General features: G+C 42.4%; 1 protein-coding gene across 1 annotated transcript in view; it reads left to right on the top strand.

Moving 5' to 3' along the window:
• Positions 1 to 16,031, top strand: part of ACE2 (angiotensin I converting enzyme 2) — a 26,391-nt gene extending 10,360 nt beyond the window's left edge. Inside the window, exons 7-17 of the mRNA XM_017728394.1 lie at positions 229 to 398; positions 1,479 to 1,705; positions 2,512 to 2,656; positions 4,212 to 4,310; positions 4,947 to 5,069; positions 5,419 to 5,591; positions 6,480 to 6,538; positions 11,050 to 11,150; positions 12,105 to 12,221; positions 13,450 to 13,644; positions 14,324 to 16,031. Coding sequence (XP_017583883.1) covers positions 229 to 398; positions 1,479 to 1,705; positions 2,512 to 2,656; positions 4,212 to 4,310; positions 4,947 to 5,069; positions 5,419 to 5,591; positions 6,480 to 6,538; positions 11,050 to 11,150; positions 12,105 to 12,221; positions 13,450 to 13,644; positions 14,324 to 14,444 — 1,530 coding nt within the window. The 3' untranslated portion in view covers positions 14,445 to 16,031. The remainder of the gene's footprint in view (positions 1 to 228; positions 399 to 1,478; positions 1,706 to 2,511; positions 2,657 to 4,211; positions 4,311 to 4,946; positions 5,070 to 5,418; positions 5,592 to 6,479; positions 6,539 to 11,049; positions 11,151 to 12,104; positions 12,222 to 13,449; positions 13,645 to 14,323) is intronic.
• Positions 16,032 to 16,474: the final 443 nt, after the last annotated feature.

Consider the following 16,474-nt stretch of genomic DNA (forward strand, 5'->3'; position numbering starts at 1 on the left):
ACCTCTGAGTGCAGAAACCTATTTTGTTTGCAGCAAAACCACTTCAAGTTCCCAGCAGAATTTACAGAACTGCCAAAGGCAGACACTACTGACTTGCTCTCAATAGGCCAGGTGGAGGTGTGAAGCTCCTGGGAACTAAATATGAAGTCAGCTGCCCTGCATTAAACAGGGCACTGGGAACAGGCTCCATGCGGAAGGAGTGGTTAATGGTGGCATTGTCTCTTTCAGAATTGGGATGCAATTAAAATATTCAAAGCTGCTGAGGCCTTCTTCTTTTCCATTGGCCTTGATAACATGACTGAGGGCTTCTGGGAAAACTCCATGCTCACAGAGCCGACCGACAACAGGAAGGTTGTCTGCCATCCTACAGCATGGGACCTGGGCAAAAACGATTACAGGTACTGGAATTGCTATGACCCCTTTTTATACCACCTCCTAGAAAAAACATATTTTCACTAAAGGAGCACCATGCTGGTTTAAGTTAGAATTTCTCCTTTATTTTTTTTTTTTTTTTTCTGGCTGATAAGAGGGGAAAGGAAGACAAGAGAGCAGGGGTCCTTTGGGATTGTAAACTTTTCTGTGTAACTTTTCCTGTGAAGATCTACTCAAATTTTTTAGTAGATCTACTCAAGATCTACTCTCAAATTTTAGCATAGAAGTAACTAATATTTTTATGAATTAGAGAAATGATGACTATGTTCTAGGGCTTAGCAAATAAGCAGAAATGTGGGTGGATACTGGTGAGATTTGTGGAGAGCTGCACATTTTTCAGCAATGGCAGCGGCTCCCTGGGTAGGAAGGGAAAATCTCCTGTGAGCCCACTGTCCATCTTTAGTGGGGTTATCCAGTTTCATCAAAATCCATCAGTCTCTTCCATATTTACAAAGGGAGTGGGACAGCAAGCTCCCACACAATGAATACTTCTTGCAGAAATTCTGACTCCTCTTGCAGTCCCCAGAGTCACCCAGGGAAAAAAGATGGTGCCCAGCAGAGCCTTAGTGATACACATCAGCGTCACACCTCAGCAGTCTGGGGAAGGTGAAAAGAGCCCCTCTTTGGAAGGCATTCCTTTAGCAAATAGTACCTACATGAGGATGAAGTAGCAGGAGTCACCAACACAGAGAGTTTTATACATTACTGTCTTCCTGAGGTTGGTGGTGGTTACTCAGTCCCATACATACAGTGAGTTTATTGCCAGGTTTTAGGAGACAGCTGTTCTCACAAAACAGCAGTTTTCTCTTACTCCCTGGACAATTTCAAGGTGACTGAAGGTGTTTTGCTGAGTTCCCCATGAAGTCTTGCTGTAGCAGGAGGATGTGAACTGCATACTAGGATGTAGCTGCCCAGGTTTTGCAAGGGGCAAGAGGCATTTGCAAGCCTGGAGGGGCTTTGCCCCATGGCTGTGGCAGACAATGCTCAGGCAGCCTCTCTCTTGGCCACTGTCTCTCTAACCACAGACACTTTGTTCTGGTGTGCAGGATCAAGATGTGCACCAAAGTGACCATGGATGACTTCCTGACTGCACACCATGAGATGGGCCACATTGAGTACGACATGGCATACGCAGGGCAGCCCTACCTGCTGAGGAGTGGTGCCAACGAGGGCTTCCATGAAGCTGTAGGTGAAATTATGTCACTTTCTGCAGCCACTCCTCAGCACTTGAAATCTCTTGATCTCCTAGAGCCGACTTTCCAAGATGATGAAGGTAAATAAATGTATAAATATTATATATTTATGTGAAAGCACTTGCTGGCCTTATTTTGTAGCAGAAGATTGCGTCTGAAAACTCAATATTCAACTGACAGGCTTCTGAAAATCTAACTCTTCTAATTTACCAGAAATACTATTTTTTCCGCAAATCACATTGTGCAGCAAGGATCCCTGCTTTACAATGCTGCTACATAATTTAAAAAGAAATAGCTAGCACTTCATTACCTTCAGTACTGAACAACTCATCCTTAAATCTTCGTAGTTCATTTAGATGAGTCTCCAAAACTCTTTTCAATCTCTGTTGCATGAATCCATACATATCTCTATCAAGGTATGTATTTAGCAGTTCAAATGAAACTGAAACCTCAAGATTTACATCTCCCACTTAAGTGAATATTGAGTGACAACACAGGTAGGCCCTCATTATAATGCAGTTCGTCTGGCTTCTGAGTACTGCCTGAGACAGATAAAGATGTACATTTTATACATTTTGAGATGTCTTCAGATCAAAATTCCCGGAGACTGGAAAGGTTCACAGTGATGGCTAATTAAATGTAAATGTCAAAGGACTAGGTTATTTAAGAGTTTGGGGGAAAGAAAGAGAGATAAAACTGTGTACAATTCCTAAATGATCTTATCTCATGTTTTTTTCTAGTAATATTCTTCCTTCCACTTTTTCTTTAGTGAAAATCTGTAATTCAAACAAGATGTAAGCATTAGCTGTAATGGGAAGTAACTTTAGCCATCTAATCAGATACTAATTGCTACCATAACCGTTACCTTAAATGCTTCTCTCTCCAGAAACTGAAATCAACTTTCTGCTCAAACAAGCACTAACGATTGTTGGAACAATGCCTTTTACTTACATGCTGGAGAAGTGGAGGTGGATGGTGTTTAGGGGTGAGATTACAACGCAGGAATGGACCAAACAGTGGTGGGAGATGAAGTAAGTTTGAGAAACAAAGGGGATTTTTTTCATATGAACCTGCAAACTCAACCCTAGTTACTCAATGTACTGAGGTGCTTGTGCTCCTGTAGGGCAGGATCTGTGTCTCTGAGTGTTTCTGTAAATACCAGTAGAGTGCCAGATAGAAATACCCAATAGTGGTGCAGACAATGCCTCATAAGCCGTGTGTCCCCATTAACTCTGTGTATATCCTCTAGCACTTTACCCTGCCTCTCAAAAAACTTCCTCCTTGTTTCCTGTGTCAGCTTCCTGATAAAGACAGCCCATGGCCTTTGCATGGCCTTTCAGATCAACATTTCTGTCCCCCTGACACATTCCCCAAGACATCTTTGTAGCTAAAGTACAGCCCTTCTCTAAGTCTCATTGGTCATGTGTTCTGGTTTGCTCCCCACATCCTTGAGGACAAGTGGAAAGTGAAGTTCATTGTACTTGCCAGCCAGAGAAGCATGCAGATCTCAATCCACCAAGTATCTGAGCTCACTTGTCTGCTTTGTGTTTCCTCCCCACTGTATAGTGGTTTTGGAGGCAAATTGTCTGAAAGATTTCAGACTGAATCTTTCCTTTCTTGCGTACTAAGATACCACTTTTCTCAGTAATGAAAATACAGTTCCCTCAGCAAGTAACCACCAGAGGTGCCTTTTCAGATTATGCCCATCAATCAGTCTATTTTTAGCACCTTGGAGCACAAGATTAAAAATCAGTATGATTCAGACAGGAGTTTGTAATTTCCCAGGTTGGTTTTAATATGAGGGCAGAAAAATGCAAAGAAACCAAACAAGCCTCACACTGAAAATGGAGCCTGAACTCTAACACGAACACGAACAGTAAGCCTCCATCAGCAAACAGAATCTATAATATAACTTGATATATGCAAGCCTCCTGACCCACTGTAAAAATCAATCAGCTTCAATGTATTCAAAAGTAGCAGAGATGTCAGAGAAACAGAGAATGACAAACTGTTCAGCAAAGCTTATCACGTCTGTTGCAGAGTGCACAGCTCTCTGCTTGAAATACAGGTTTATGAAAAATATTTCTATGGAAGCTTATTATCATTTTCAGAACTTAAGGCATGGGTTTGTTTCTGTAGTACTTCTCAGGAGAGGAAAATAAAAAGAAAGCTTGTCTCTGGCCCAGTGGCACAGGAGACCATCTACCTTTTGGGTTGCCCAGTCTCTGCATGCCCTTGCCCAGAATGAAAATGCAGGTCTCTAAACTGGGGATGTCCCAGGGCATGAGGGCTGTGTGTGTGAAGCTCATGTCTTGTAGATTATTTCTTACCACTAATTTCTCTCTGCACACCCTGCTATCATACAGATCCCTTCCTTGCACAATGAGTTTACAAGCAGCTTCCTCTCTGTGCTTGCCAGCTGTGGAGCAGAACTCGCTTGGGCTTACTGGGAGCTGTATGGAATTCTTCTGTTTGCAAGTGAGAGGGGTGGCCATACGTACCAGACAAAACAGAAGAAAAGCTGAGTCGGATTACCTTTCCTTATTGTCTATAAACAGAAACCCTATGTTTTTCCTTCATCTCCAGGAGAGACATAGTTGGTGTTGTGGAACCAGTCCCTCATGATGAAACCTACTGTGACCCTGCTGCGCTGTTTCATGTGGCCAATGATTACTCCTTCATAAGGTAGTGCAGTGTTTAACTCATGACTTAAATTTTGTCTACAGAACGAGCCCGAACTACCTAAAACATCTGCTGGAGAGTCTCAGGACCCAATCTTATTTTGTTTAAAGCCCAGACCGAAGGTTGCTGATTTCAATGGGAGTGTTTCTCTGCACATCAGGGGTTGTTCCATAATAATCTCTGAGCAGTGAGGAGGCTGATGAGCTTCTTGCTGAGGAGAAAAGTTTCATGCTGCCATCAAACCAGCAGGAGCACTTCTGTATGAGGTGTTTGCCTTCTGGGTAATCACTGTGCCCCATGCCCCTTGGGCCATGCACATGCAGCCCTGGATGTCCTCTGTGTCTCAGCCACCTCATTTAGAGGGCTCAGAGCAGAGAGCTGGATCTTAAAAACTTTACTCTCTCGTGATTTATGTCGCAACAAACAGATTTGGGGCACTTCTAGTCCATTTGATCTTGGCATTTTGCTAAATTTGACTTAGCTTAGGCTATAAATATCAGCTGGCCTCTCTCCCTGTAGTGCAGTCTCCCAGGAGTGACAGCTGACACAGCAGAGCCTTCCAAAGGCCAAGGGCTTGCAGGTTTCCTTGACAGACAACTAATAAAACCTGTGCCTCCCTTTTCCTTGCCTTTCCTTTAGGTATTACACCCGCACCATCTATCAGTTCCAGTTCCAGGAGGCACTTTGCAAGGCAGCTAACCATACCGGGCCTCTTCACAAGTGTGACATTACCAACTCCACTGCAGCTGGTCAGAAACTCAGGTAACGATGTAAATTTCTCGCACGTAATAAATCAGAGTACAACAAAGCCTAAGTCATCCTTGAAAATTTCTGGAGTCAATGAGGTTGCATCAAGAATAAACCTAGCTTATTTAGTATATACCAACCAATTCATTTTGACAGATTGACTGAATTTATGTACACTAAGGTTCTAAGCATCAAAGGTTTAATTACTTGTTTGTGGGAATAAAACATTTTTTTTAATAGGAATAATGGGAGAAAGGAATGAATTCAGAAGCAAAAAAGAACACTTTTATACTGATCACAGATTGTTTTTCTCATCTAGACAGAACATGGCAATAACATATTACTTCTCATTTCACACATACAGAAAATTGCTGGAATTAGGGAGATCCAAGCCCTGGACTCAAGCGCTGGAAAGTGTAACAGGAGAAAAATACATGAATGCAGCTCCCTTGCTCAACTACTTTCAACCTTTATATGAGTGGCTGAAAAAAAACAATTCTGGCAGATTCATTGGCTGGAAAACAGACTGGGCTCCATGTACGTATGGCTTGTGGGTAATTTAAAGACACTTGTTAGTCTTCACAACCCTTGATTAGCAAAGCCCCTGTCCCTGGTAGCTGTTGGAGGCTATTCCCCCTAGAAAAGCAGGGTTATGGGAAATAAACACTGAGCTGTAAGTTTTATTCACAGAAGACAGACTGGCTGCCTCATGGCCAGAGCTGGAGAAGTCAGCACAGGTGCTTGTCAGAACCCCACCCAGTTCCCAGAAACGGAGGTGTCTTTTTTTCATAATGGCAGCACTCAGAGTATGGGATGACTGTACAGAAGGAAGAAAGACCAGAAGCTTGGTCTTGTGTGGCACTGGCCTGAAAACAGTGTGCCTGTATTGCAGGGCTGGGAGCTACGGGTCCTGGGAGCCAGGCATAGGGGCAAACCAGTACAGAGAAACTACTGCTATGCTTTTTGCTAACATGTGTTAGTCAAAGAGGGGAGATCAAGGGGATGAAAAGGAGGAGACTGTGGAAAAATGCATTTTTCATCTTATTGTGACACTGAGCGATGAACCAGCCAGGTTATATATGTGTAATCACTGCCAGTACTGGAGAGCACCATAACTCTTACAGCCCTGTCCCAGTCTCTGAAAGTGGGATTCACCAAACCAGGCACCAGCATCTGCATCTAAGCTGCTCATTCCCAGTGGTGGGAAAGAGGAATTTTCCTTCTATCTTCTACAAAACCAGACTTGGGAACTCAGATGAGTGTGTTTGCAGTAGAGACGACTGAAAGGAAACAAAATCAGTCCCACCAAGCTCTCCAAGGGGAGCAGGGGAACCTGTAAGGAAACTTTAGCCACCTCAGCACTTCCCAGGAACAGACTTTTTGTTGCTGCAGCTCTAACATGGCCCTTGTTTCTTTTTAACCCAGATTCTAGCAATGCCATCAAAGTACGCATCAGCCTGAAGTCAGCTCTGGGGGACCAGGCGGTGAGTGTGTTTGTCCTGTGGCACCCTTCTTACTGCTTGGGCAACAGAGGTGTTGTGATAATGGTGCTCAGAAAATGGGTCAGGGTATAGCTTATCTTTGTGTCTGAAGGGTGGCATCAGCTCAGGTGAAGGGTTATCACATATAAGATGTCTTGTCTGAGTTTGTGGTCAAGACTCCCTCTAGAATTATTGGAGGAACTCCTCCAGGGAGTTACCCACCCATTTTAGGAAAAGCATCTCACCTAGATGAATTGAGTTATTCTGTAGAGATACCAATCATGATTTTTTGCCTCCTACAGAACAGGCCTGGAGGGCTAACATAGGGGAACCTGTGTACATGAAAATGGCTGTATTTTTCCCAGATTTGCTGATGTGTCCACATAAAGCTTCTACCTAATTTCCTCTAATTGCCATTATCATGGCTATGGTGGCTGCCTTCAGAAGTTATTAGAGCAGCTACTTCACATTTAAAAGCAGGCTGGTGGATCCCACTCTCTATTCTTAAGTACTCTTGATTTCAAACTAAAATCTATTAGCATTTCTCTGTAGATTTTTGTTTGCCTGTTTACTGTAATATTTCCAGGCCCTGGAAATATTTGCAGCTGATATATTCAGCTGCCTCCCTGCCCTCCAACCCTGATGCAGAGACAGCTTTGTTATTGAGATTGCAGGGGACAGTGCAGTGCAGCTGCTTCTGTTTCAGATGAGGAGAAGGGCTTACATTCTCAAGAGTTTATCTCTTTCCCCAATTATACCAGCTGGTCCAATAAAATGTATTACAGCAATGAAAAAAATCTCATCAAAGCCAAAGATGGCTTTTATGATTTTAAACAGAGCATTGCCTTAGCCCATCTGCTTAACCCAGGCTGAAAATTCATTCCTTATTCTAACTCTTCCTCTTTATGCTAATCTCATGGAGGCAGTGTAGAAGGTTTAAGTGCAGACACTTCATTCCTGTTAATAGCCATTTTCACCTTGCAGGACATAAGTAATTTTCCAAGAACGAGTATGTCATCAGGCAGGTCATTTAGACCTGCGTGTTGGAGCCTATTGCACTAGCAAGGACACAAACCATGGGCTCATTTTTCATATGAATTGATGCTCTTGCTTCTATCACTCTCTCACATGCAAGCCCTACTGGAGTTTTATTGCTTCCTAGACTGCCTAGTCAAGTTAGATACAATTCAAAACTGATATCAGCAGCATGAAAAGGTTCCATATTACAACACATTTATTAGTCATTATGGTTAATGTTTAGCTTAATATCATTTTTATGCCTGCCTTTAGCCATCATAGTCTTTTGTTGTGCAATTGAGCAGCTGTAAAACAATCTCATACAGATTACTTAATTTGAATTATTGTATGGATGGTAGGTTCCTAAGATCTGAAGAGCAAGACATACATTTTCCTCTCAAAACCAGTTCACATCACCAACTCTCAAGAAACCTTTTCTATTAGGTTGCTTTCTGCCTCCCCGCAAACTTCCCTTTTGCTGAGCCCCCAGGGACATGGCTGAATGCTGGTATGGCAGCAGCAGGTAATGGTACATGCATGACCTGGCATAGAGAAAGGCAGGGGGAATCTCGGGCAGGAATCTCAGCCCATCTACACAGAGCAATGTGTTTTGGGTGCTTTTCATGGCTCACAGTGCACAGAAGCTGTGGGCCCCGTGCAGCTGTTTGTTTAAGGTGTATTTTGAGTTGCTTTGCACTAACCTAACAAGCACAAAGCACTCTGAGTATGCCAGCAAACGTTTTTGCATTTGTGTTCATTAGCTCTGGAGAGAGCAGGCAGGGAAAGATTCCTGCTCTTGGGCAGAGGTACAGCTGTGCTGGGGGTGCAGGGCAGCTGCGGCTCTCGGCCACGACTCAACCCTGGCTGGTACAGCAGGGAAGTTTCAATAGCCCCAAGTTCCGGCAAATTAAACATCCAGACTCTCGGATGGGCCCAACGCCAGCTGTACCAGAGCGTCCACTGCCACAATTACCCTGCTAATTGTTTTCAGCCTGATGAGATTAGAGCTGCAGCCGCAGCATCCCTGGATCACCAGTGCAGCTGATGAGGCTGAAACATCCACAGCTTTGCTTCAGCTGGGGCTTTATGAAAGTGCCCGCACAAGGGAAAGTGCTACAAGATCCCCACTGAATCCCTTGGGGTCTGTCATATTTAAAATAAACAGGTCCAGGAGTGCCAGCCTCTGACTGCCACTTGAAAACCAGACCCCTCTTCAAACACTCATTCAAAATTCTCCACCATGTCAATGCCGCATGTGTGATCACATTGTAAAGGGCTGCCACACAAGACAGTGCTAGGGAACTGAGAGCTGTCAGCCTGCAGGCATTTAGATGTATTTTACAATGAAAAATCCTTTTTGAATCAGAGGCCACACTTACACTGTCTTTCAAGTGGCATGTGGGATCTTGGAGGCAGCACACTGTAACAGAGCAGAGGGGCTTGGCAGAGTTCATTTCTCTCTGGAAGCAAAGCGGCTTCTGTAACACGCAGTGTGAGGTGGGCTCCTCAGATGCCTGGGGAAGCTGTGTGGGTAGTCATGACTCAAACACAGATCAGAAGCCAGCCAGGTACTTCCCATCCACACAGCCAGTAATAGTATTTATAAAGGCGATTGAGAGGCACAGTGGCAATTAAAATACATTAGACTGAAAAAGAAAAAATATAAGCTAGAGAAATGAATAAATGATTAAAAAGTTGACATGCTAAGTACAGAAAGCATCAGTAGAGGAATCAAGCTCAATTAGATTCTGGTAAAAAAATTATAATAAAACCAGCACTGTAAGCCTTAAGATGTTGGGCATGAATAGAAAATAGAGAAACCCCGACAATAGCTTCTTAGCTGTGATAGTGAACAGTGCCAGCTGCCGGAGGCAGCAGCAGTAACAAGAAGAGGTGCTTTGGTGCAGGGCTGTGCAAGCAGGAGAAAGCCAGGGGCATTTAACTCACAAAGGCAACTCAGCCTCAGCCCTTCCTGGTGGGAACAGCCAGGGCTGGCACAGCCCCTGCCCTCCAAATGCCACGGGGACTGCTCTGATTGCCATGGCTTTGGATACTTGCGCCTTTCCTGGGACCTGGTCCTGAATGGACTGAAACCAGTGGGTTCTTTCTGCTCTTTCCTCCCGTGTATTAATAGAATCAGGACAGTTTAGGTTGTGAGGGACCTTTAAAGACCAGCTAGCCCAACCCACTGCAATGAGCAGGGACATCTTCAGTTAGATCAAGTTGCTGTAAGCCTCACCCAGCCTGACCCTGAAAGTTTTCAGAAACTGAGTATCCACCACCTCTCTGGGCAACCTGTTCCAATGCCACACAACCTTCACAGTAAAGAATTTCTTCCCGGTAACTAATCTAAATCAACTCTTTTAGTCTAAACCCATTACTCCTTGTCCTAGTGCAACAGACCCAGCTAAACAGTTTATCCCTGTCTATCCCTGTCTATCCCTGTCTTCCTCATAGATATTTATACATCTCTCTCATTTTATATCAGTGTCAAAGAGGTGGATATGGTTGAAAAATGTAGCTGGGTTTTATAACACCTGTTACAACAGAGCTGCCTTCTACCACACATTCCTGAATAACACTCAAGAAAGTCAGGAGCTGTGTAAGTCTATCACTGACAGCATTTACAGGCCTTCCTGCCCAGGTACCATAAACACAATCAAATCTATGCCTTAGGGGAATAAAAAGATATTGCCACGGAGTTCAGCTGGGAATTTTCCCTTCATGCACGCATTCTATTGCACAACAGACCAGGCTGCTTTATCACCTCCTGTGGTGGTTTTTGCCCCCTGTAAAGCTCTTGGTTCCTGCACCAGAGAAGCTATTTTTGTCTTCCACTGCAAATAACTTTGGACTCATAAGGCAGGCCAGGAGAAGCCTGCACACAGGCAGTACATTTTTTTTATATCACCTATCTATTCTCCAGAGAAAAACAACAAATATGTGTTTGCTGCAGAAGTACAGATGCAAAGAGTTTTTTACCAAAACAGATCCCAAACAAAAATCCCAGCTCATCGAGGAAATAAATTAGCCACCTTCACACAACTCTACCACAAAGGTTCTCATCCTTAATAGAACATGCCTGCAAATAAAATTATGTGATTAAAACAAGATATAAATTATGAAATCTTTAAAATTCAAAGAGAATGCACAATATTTTGTAGGAATAGCCTTGCTGATGCCTTTTCTCCCTCTAAGGCAGGCAGATGTGCTGGGACAGCAGCATATTCAGCAGTCTCATATAAAGGTACCAGAGATTGCAGAGGGACAGCATGATGTCTGGCAGCAGGGATGCCTCCTTGGTTATTCTCCTGCACAGTGCCCAGATTAATGGAGCTAAAGAGTTTGGGTCGGTTTCTGATGTGCTATCATGGCACAAATAAATAATACTGAAGTGCATGCCAAGCATTACAATTGCTATTTCTTTTTAGAAGGATTTCTCAGCGTCTCTGATTTGTTGCCATCTCTGATGAATTTCTCTTGTGCTGTTTCTGCAGTATGAATGGGATGAAAGTGAGCTCTTCTTGTTCAAGTCATCCGTTGCCTATGCCGTGAGAAAATACTTTGCGGAGGTGAAGAAACAGGAAGTTGACTTCCAGTGAGTGGCTTGCTTAATTGTGCCAGCTCTGCCTGCATTGCTTCTGATTGGCTAACGGCATGAACTGGTGGAATTAATTGTGCCTTCTGTCAAATGTAAGGTGACAGAAACAATGTCAAACATCAGCTGTTTGCAAAAGGCAAGATGCCAGCTTGGCTACATGGTGTCTTTCCACTCAAGAGCCTGAAGTTTAGGATTAATGTGCTAAAGTTAGGTAAGAAGGCTTTGTCTCCCACAGCTTATCAGTGATGGAGATGAACCTTGACAATTTGTGCCCAATGCCTATATAGGAACATCAGGGAAGGTGGACTGATTAGAAATAAACATTTCTAGCAATGTATGTGTATGATACTGAATATCCAAGAAGTTTGGGGCCAAGGAAAGACAAACATGTTGACTATAAACCACTAGAATTTGGTACAGACTTACTAATCTTATCTAAGCTCGGTTACAAACAAAATCTTTCACCTGAAAATGATTTTGGTAACCCTTTTGATTAAGTATCTTCAATAACGTTCAGGAGCTGTCTACTTAAGCTATTAGATATTACTTTATAGAACATCAGTCATGTAATATCTAGAATCTACTCTAGAAAAATAAGGAAGAAAGCTTTTTTATTTTTTCACTTGGTACTTCATACATCACCTCATCCAGGGGGCCAGCCCCAAACACTCTCTGTTCTGCAAGTGATTATGTGCTGTAGAAAATTATACCAAGGATTGTCTTAGGTATGAGGTAGACTCTCTCCAGCTCAAGATACAGATTCACAGATAGAAAAAGAAATTCTGGCAGGAAAATTGATTTCGCTTCCCAGCTGATTTCACTTGAAAGCATTCCCTAGCATAAACTAAGCCCCTGGCAATGCCAATCAAATACAACTGTTCACTTGCCCAAATTTAAAGCTGTTGTCATCTTAACAATGAAAATAACCGTTCTCTTCTGTTTCTCCTTCAGAATTACTGACATTCATGTTGGGGAACAGACACAAAGGATCTCCTTCTACATTACTGTCAGCATGCCAGGTAACATCAGTGATATTGTGCCCAAAGCTGACGTGGAAAATGCCATCAGGTGAGATTTTGCTCTCTGGGGGAAAAAAAGCCCCAACCAAACAACCAGATGAAAGGGTGGAAGGGAAAACACTGCTTAAGTCAGCTGAGGCAGAAGCAGTGACAAGGGAGTCAATATTGCAGTTAAAATGGAAATAGTGGGATGTGAGAAACTAGGATGAAAACTATTATGACAGAAAGGAAACAGTCCATCTATCAGATGGTGTCTTGGACAGCAGCCAATGTAAAATGCTTCAGGGAGCTTGTAAAATTGCCAAAACACATCTCACTGCATCATACCTCGTCAGCAGATATAATTGCTCAAACTTTAAAAGGAACTATTTTTTATTCTGAAATCCAGAATACAGTAACAATGTGTGCATGTACACGTGTGTTCTTCTTCTCATTAATGAAAAGGCAGTGCAAGAATTATTGTTAACAAGGACTCCAGAATAATGGTGCACTAGAAAGACAGCCAGATGTATTTGATTATATAGAAGAGGTCAGAGCAGGAGCTAGTTTCCACTTACAGGTCAATGAGCAGCTCTTTTATAGCACGGTGTGACACCACTGTAAGTCATTGCTATAAAAATGATAAGTAAAACTGCAACTCTGCAGAAGATCATGGGTAAGGTGCAGTGGGAAGTGAAGAGGGCACAAATCTAAAAGTGGCATCAACATGAGAGGGGGTTGAAAAAGCAGTGCGATAAGTAGGTGAACTAAGGGAAAAGAATATGGCTGTGAAAGTCACTCTCGGGTTAGCACTCAATAGCAGATGTGGAAATTTAGGGAAAAACCAGGCCCAGATGATACACCAGGGAAAGGGTTTTCAGGGCAGTGAAAAACACAAGAATAAAAATCGTGTAAGATTGTAGGGGGGAGATAGGTAAGATGTCAAAGGTGGGGTTTTATGTGTCATATCTAAGAAACTTCTGGATAGAGAATGAAGGGCAAAATACAAGGAGAGAAGAAGATCAGAAGGTTCATTTGATAAATGTTAAGACTGAGTTTAAGAGTCCATACAGTGTCTGAACATGTCAGTTAAACTGCTACAGGTGAAGGGTTAAAGTTCCTGTGGTTGTCACTCATATCCCAGAAGGAATATGGGTTTAGCAGTATCTCCTCTGCAGTCCTTTCAACTGAGCAGTTCAGGGAAATCTTGGCACACTGGAGATATATAAAACAACTGAAAACTGTTCCTTTCCTTCCAATAAGTGTGTGAAACTCTTTGAATTTGCATTTGATGGCAGGATGTCTCGGGGACGAATCAATGAGGCTTTCAGACTGGATGATAACACGCTGGAGTTTGTGGGAATACTTCCAACCCTGGCTGCACCTTATGAACCCCCAGTCACCATCTGGTTAATTGTGTTTGGGGTGGTCATGAGTCTGGTTGTCATTGGAGTTATTGTCTTGATCATCACTGGTCAAAGAGATCGCAAAAAGTGAGTAATATTTTTTGATACTATGACCATGACCACTGGAAGATGTCCCGATAATTAAATCATCAGGATTTTTTACAAGTTAGGCTGCCCAGTTTACCTGAAGCAAGTTAAGGAATGAAAACTTATTATCCCTCTCCCCTCAACAGTGACAGCTAAAGGTTCAGCTCCCTGTCTCTCAGTACATGGCAGCTTTGGCAGCTTAATGCAATTTCCCCACTGCCATCAGTTTAACCAGTGCTGTGGCCACAGGGAGCTGCAGGGTGTCCAGGCTTCTGCCAACCCTGCTGCAAGGAGGATGGGATGTCCTGCTGGGAGCATGGTGCCTTTTCCAACAGCAGAGTTGTTCACATTTATCAGCACCTACAGTTTTCTGTAATCTGATTGTAGGCTGTACAGTAATGAAGTCTTCCTTAAATATTATTGCATTAACAACAATAAAGTTTGGTTGGTTTTCTATGACTCTCCACTAACAGGGTTTCTAAGAACATAGGAGGTTTGCTACAGTTCTTCTTAAATCTAACTTGATTTCTTTTATATAAAAGAAATATATATATACTATGTTGAGAGAGATATATATATATGTAATGTTGAACACAGTATTATTTACAGTGTGGGATTCTGGGGATCCAGGAGGACTTGAACAGAAGACTTTCTAATATAAAATGAATTTTCATTACAGGAGAGCAAGAGAAAGCAGAGGTGAAGTAGGATCAAACAGTGGAGAGGTGAACCCTTATGGTGAAGAGGGGAGAAGCAACCTGGGCTTTGAGCCAGCTGAAGAGACACAAACAGCATTTTAAAAGGTGTGGGTACACTAAGGGCTTCTGGTTTTTTTTTTATTTCACTTTTAACAATATTGCCTAGCAAAGGAGAAAACCACTATGGACAGCATCAAACAATGTCCTCTGGTTGACCATTAATCTACTGGTTCATGGCCAATAGCAACTAAATCTGCTATTTATGTGGCAACTAGAAAAAACGCATGGCTTTTCTATGAATTATGTGCATAATATTACACACCATTTGTGCTGCTTTTCATCCAACTTCTGTTTCCTGTGTCATGAGATACAAAAGCTTGGAAGTATACAGTTGTATACAGACCAATACACACATAAGAATAATTCATATCCTCCTGAAGAACATCTCGATCTTTCCAGATGGAGACCTCAAAAGTGTTCTAAGGACAGTGACAAAAAAACCACCTGACTATCAGAAGAACCTTAGTGATGAAGAACTCAATTTGATATGAAATAACTGCAATTTTTGCACCTTCAAGAAATCTGTATCAATGTAAAATTGATACTGGATGAAGACTAACAAGCACTGGAAGTTTATTAGGGAGTTATAAGTTATTTTTCTAACAGTTTGCTTGATAAGTATTGTAGAGACTAAATAGCCCATGCTCCCTCAAAAAAAAAAAAAAATCTCTTTTATGTTGACATTAAAAATGGAAACTTCCTTAATACTAAATGATCAAAGTTGTTTTGGTTATTTTAACCTATTCCTTGGGCATTGCCTCCACTATTACAAATACTGCATTTCAAATGCCGCATAAAACAAGTACACTTGTGCTATTACATACAAGGGGCAGTAGGCTGAGGCTTGGGAAGTTCTGGTTGCACCTGAAAAACAAAATCTGTTCACATGGAGGATAGTGCAGCACTGGACCAGGTTGCCTGTTCTGTACTCTGTGAGATCTCCACCTTTAGAAGTGTTCAGAGATCAGGTAGACAAAGGTAAGGCTGATGGACCAATGGGTATAATCCACTCTGAGTGAGAAGTTTGGCTGGATGACCTCCAGAGGACATTTTCAGCCAGATTTTCTGTGATTCTGCGACTTGTAGGTCCCCCACTGTAGCTGCAACCATGCCAGTGTGTTTTTTTCTGTACACACCCAGTCACTGAAACTCACAAGGTGTCTGATACTCAGTCCTGGATTGCAACAAAGAGCCAGTAGCAAACATGATCCTGCATGAAAAATGCTCAGAAAATTAATGGACTCTTAAAATCATGGACCTCCAAAATGATCACAATCTGTAGAAAGCAACCAAAAATATATTTGAAAAGTATATCTGGGCTCTACAGGTTCACAAAACACTGACATAATGCTCCACATTCATTTCCAATTTAAGAGACAAGACCGTTAAATGAAGCAGTTCAAAATGGTAAGCAGATGATACTAATTAACTGCAAACTAGACACTAATGCAAAGGAATGAAAATACTTTTTTTTAAGTTGCTTATCTATACCACATATTCCATTGCCATAACATCCCCAAACCTTAGTACTTGAGCTGAACTTTTAGGAGAAATAAATCAACTATTTGTGGTCTTCCTACTTACTGTGCAGTAACACAAAAAAGGAATGGCAAAGCTAGAAACAATCAAATAAAGTAATTGGTCATGACAGCCATCTTCAGATCTGTTGTTAAGATTAACTTTTTCATTATGACAAAGCTTTAATTTCAATACAATTAATTTTAAAAGCTGTGCTATGAATCAAAAAACACTATTGAGAATTGTCAGCACAAAAAGCCACTAAAAGGATATAGCAGGGTGTTGGAAGAACATAAATAAAAAGGCTTTTATATGAAAAAAAATCAGCTGCATGCATTAGCCCCACCAATAGCTCTCACCTGTGCTGGGGGGCCCTCCCTCTCCTACTTTCTCAGGGTCAGCACCCCTCCCTGACCCTTTCTCTGAGTCAGCACGCCCTGGCCCAGGTTGGTTCACAGGCAGCATCATAGCAAGCCCTACCCCTCCCTCCCGTGCAGCCTCCGTGGCCCCCAGGCCTGCACAGATCCCAAGTCATTTGCATAACCCCAAATGCA

The sequence above is a fragment of the Corvus brachyrhynchos genome, unplaced genomic scaffold (genome assembly GCF_000691975.1).
Source record: "Corvus brachyrhynchos isolate BGI_N302 unplaced genomic scaffold, ASM69197v1 scaffold11, whole genome shotgun sequence".
NCBI classification, from domain to species: domain Eukaryota; kingdom Metazoa; phylum Chordata; class Aves; order Passeriformes; family Corvidae; genus Corvus; species Corvus brachyrhynchos.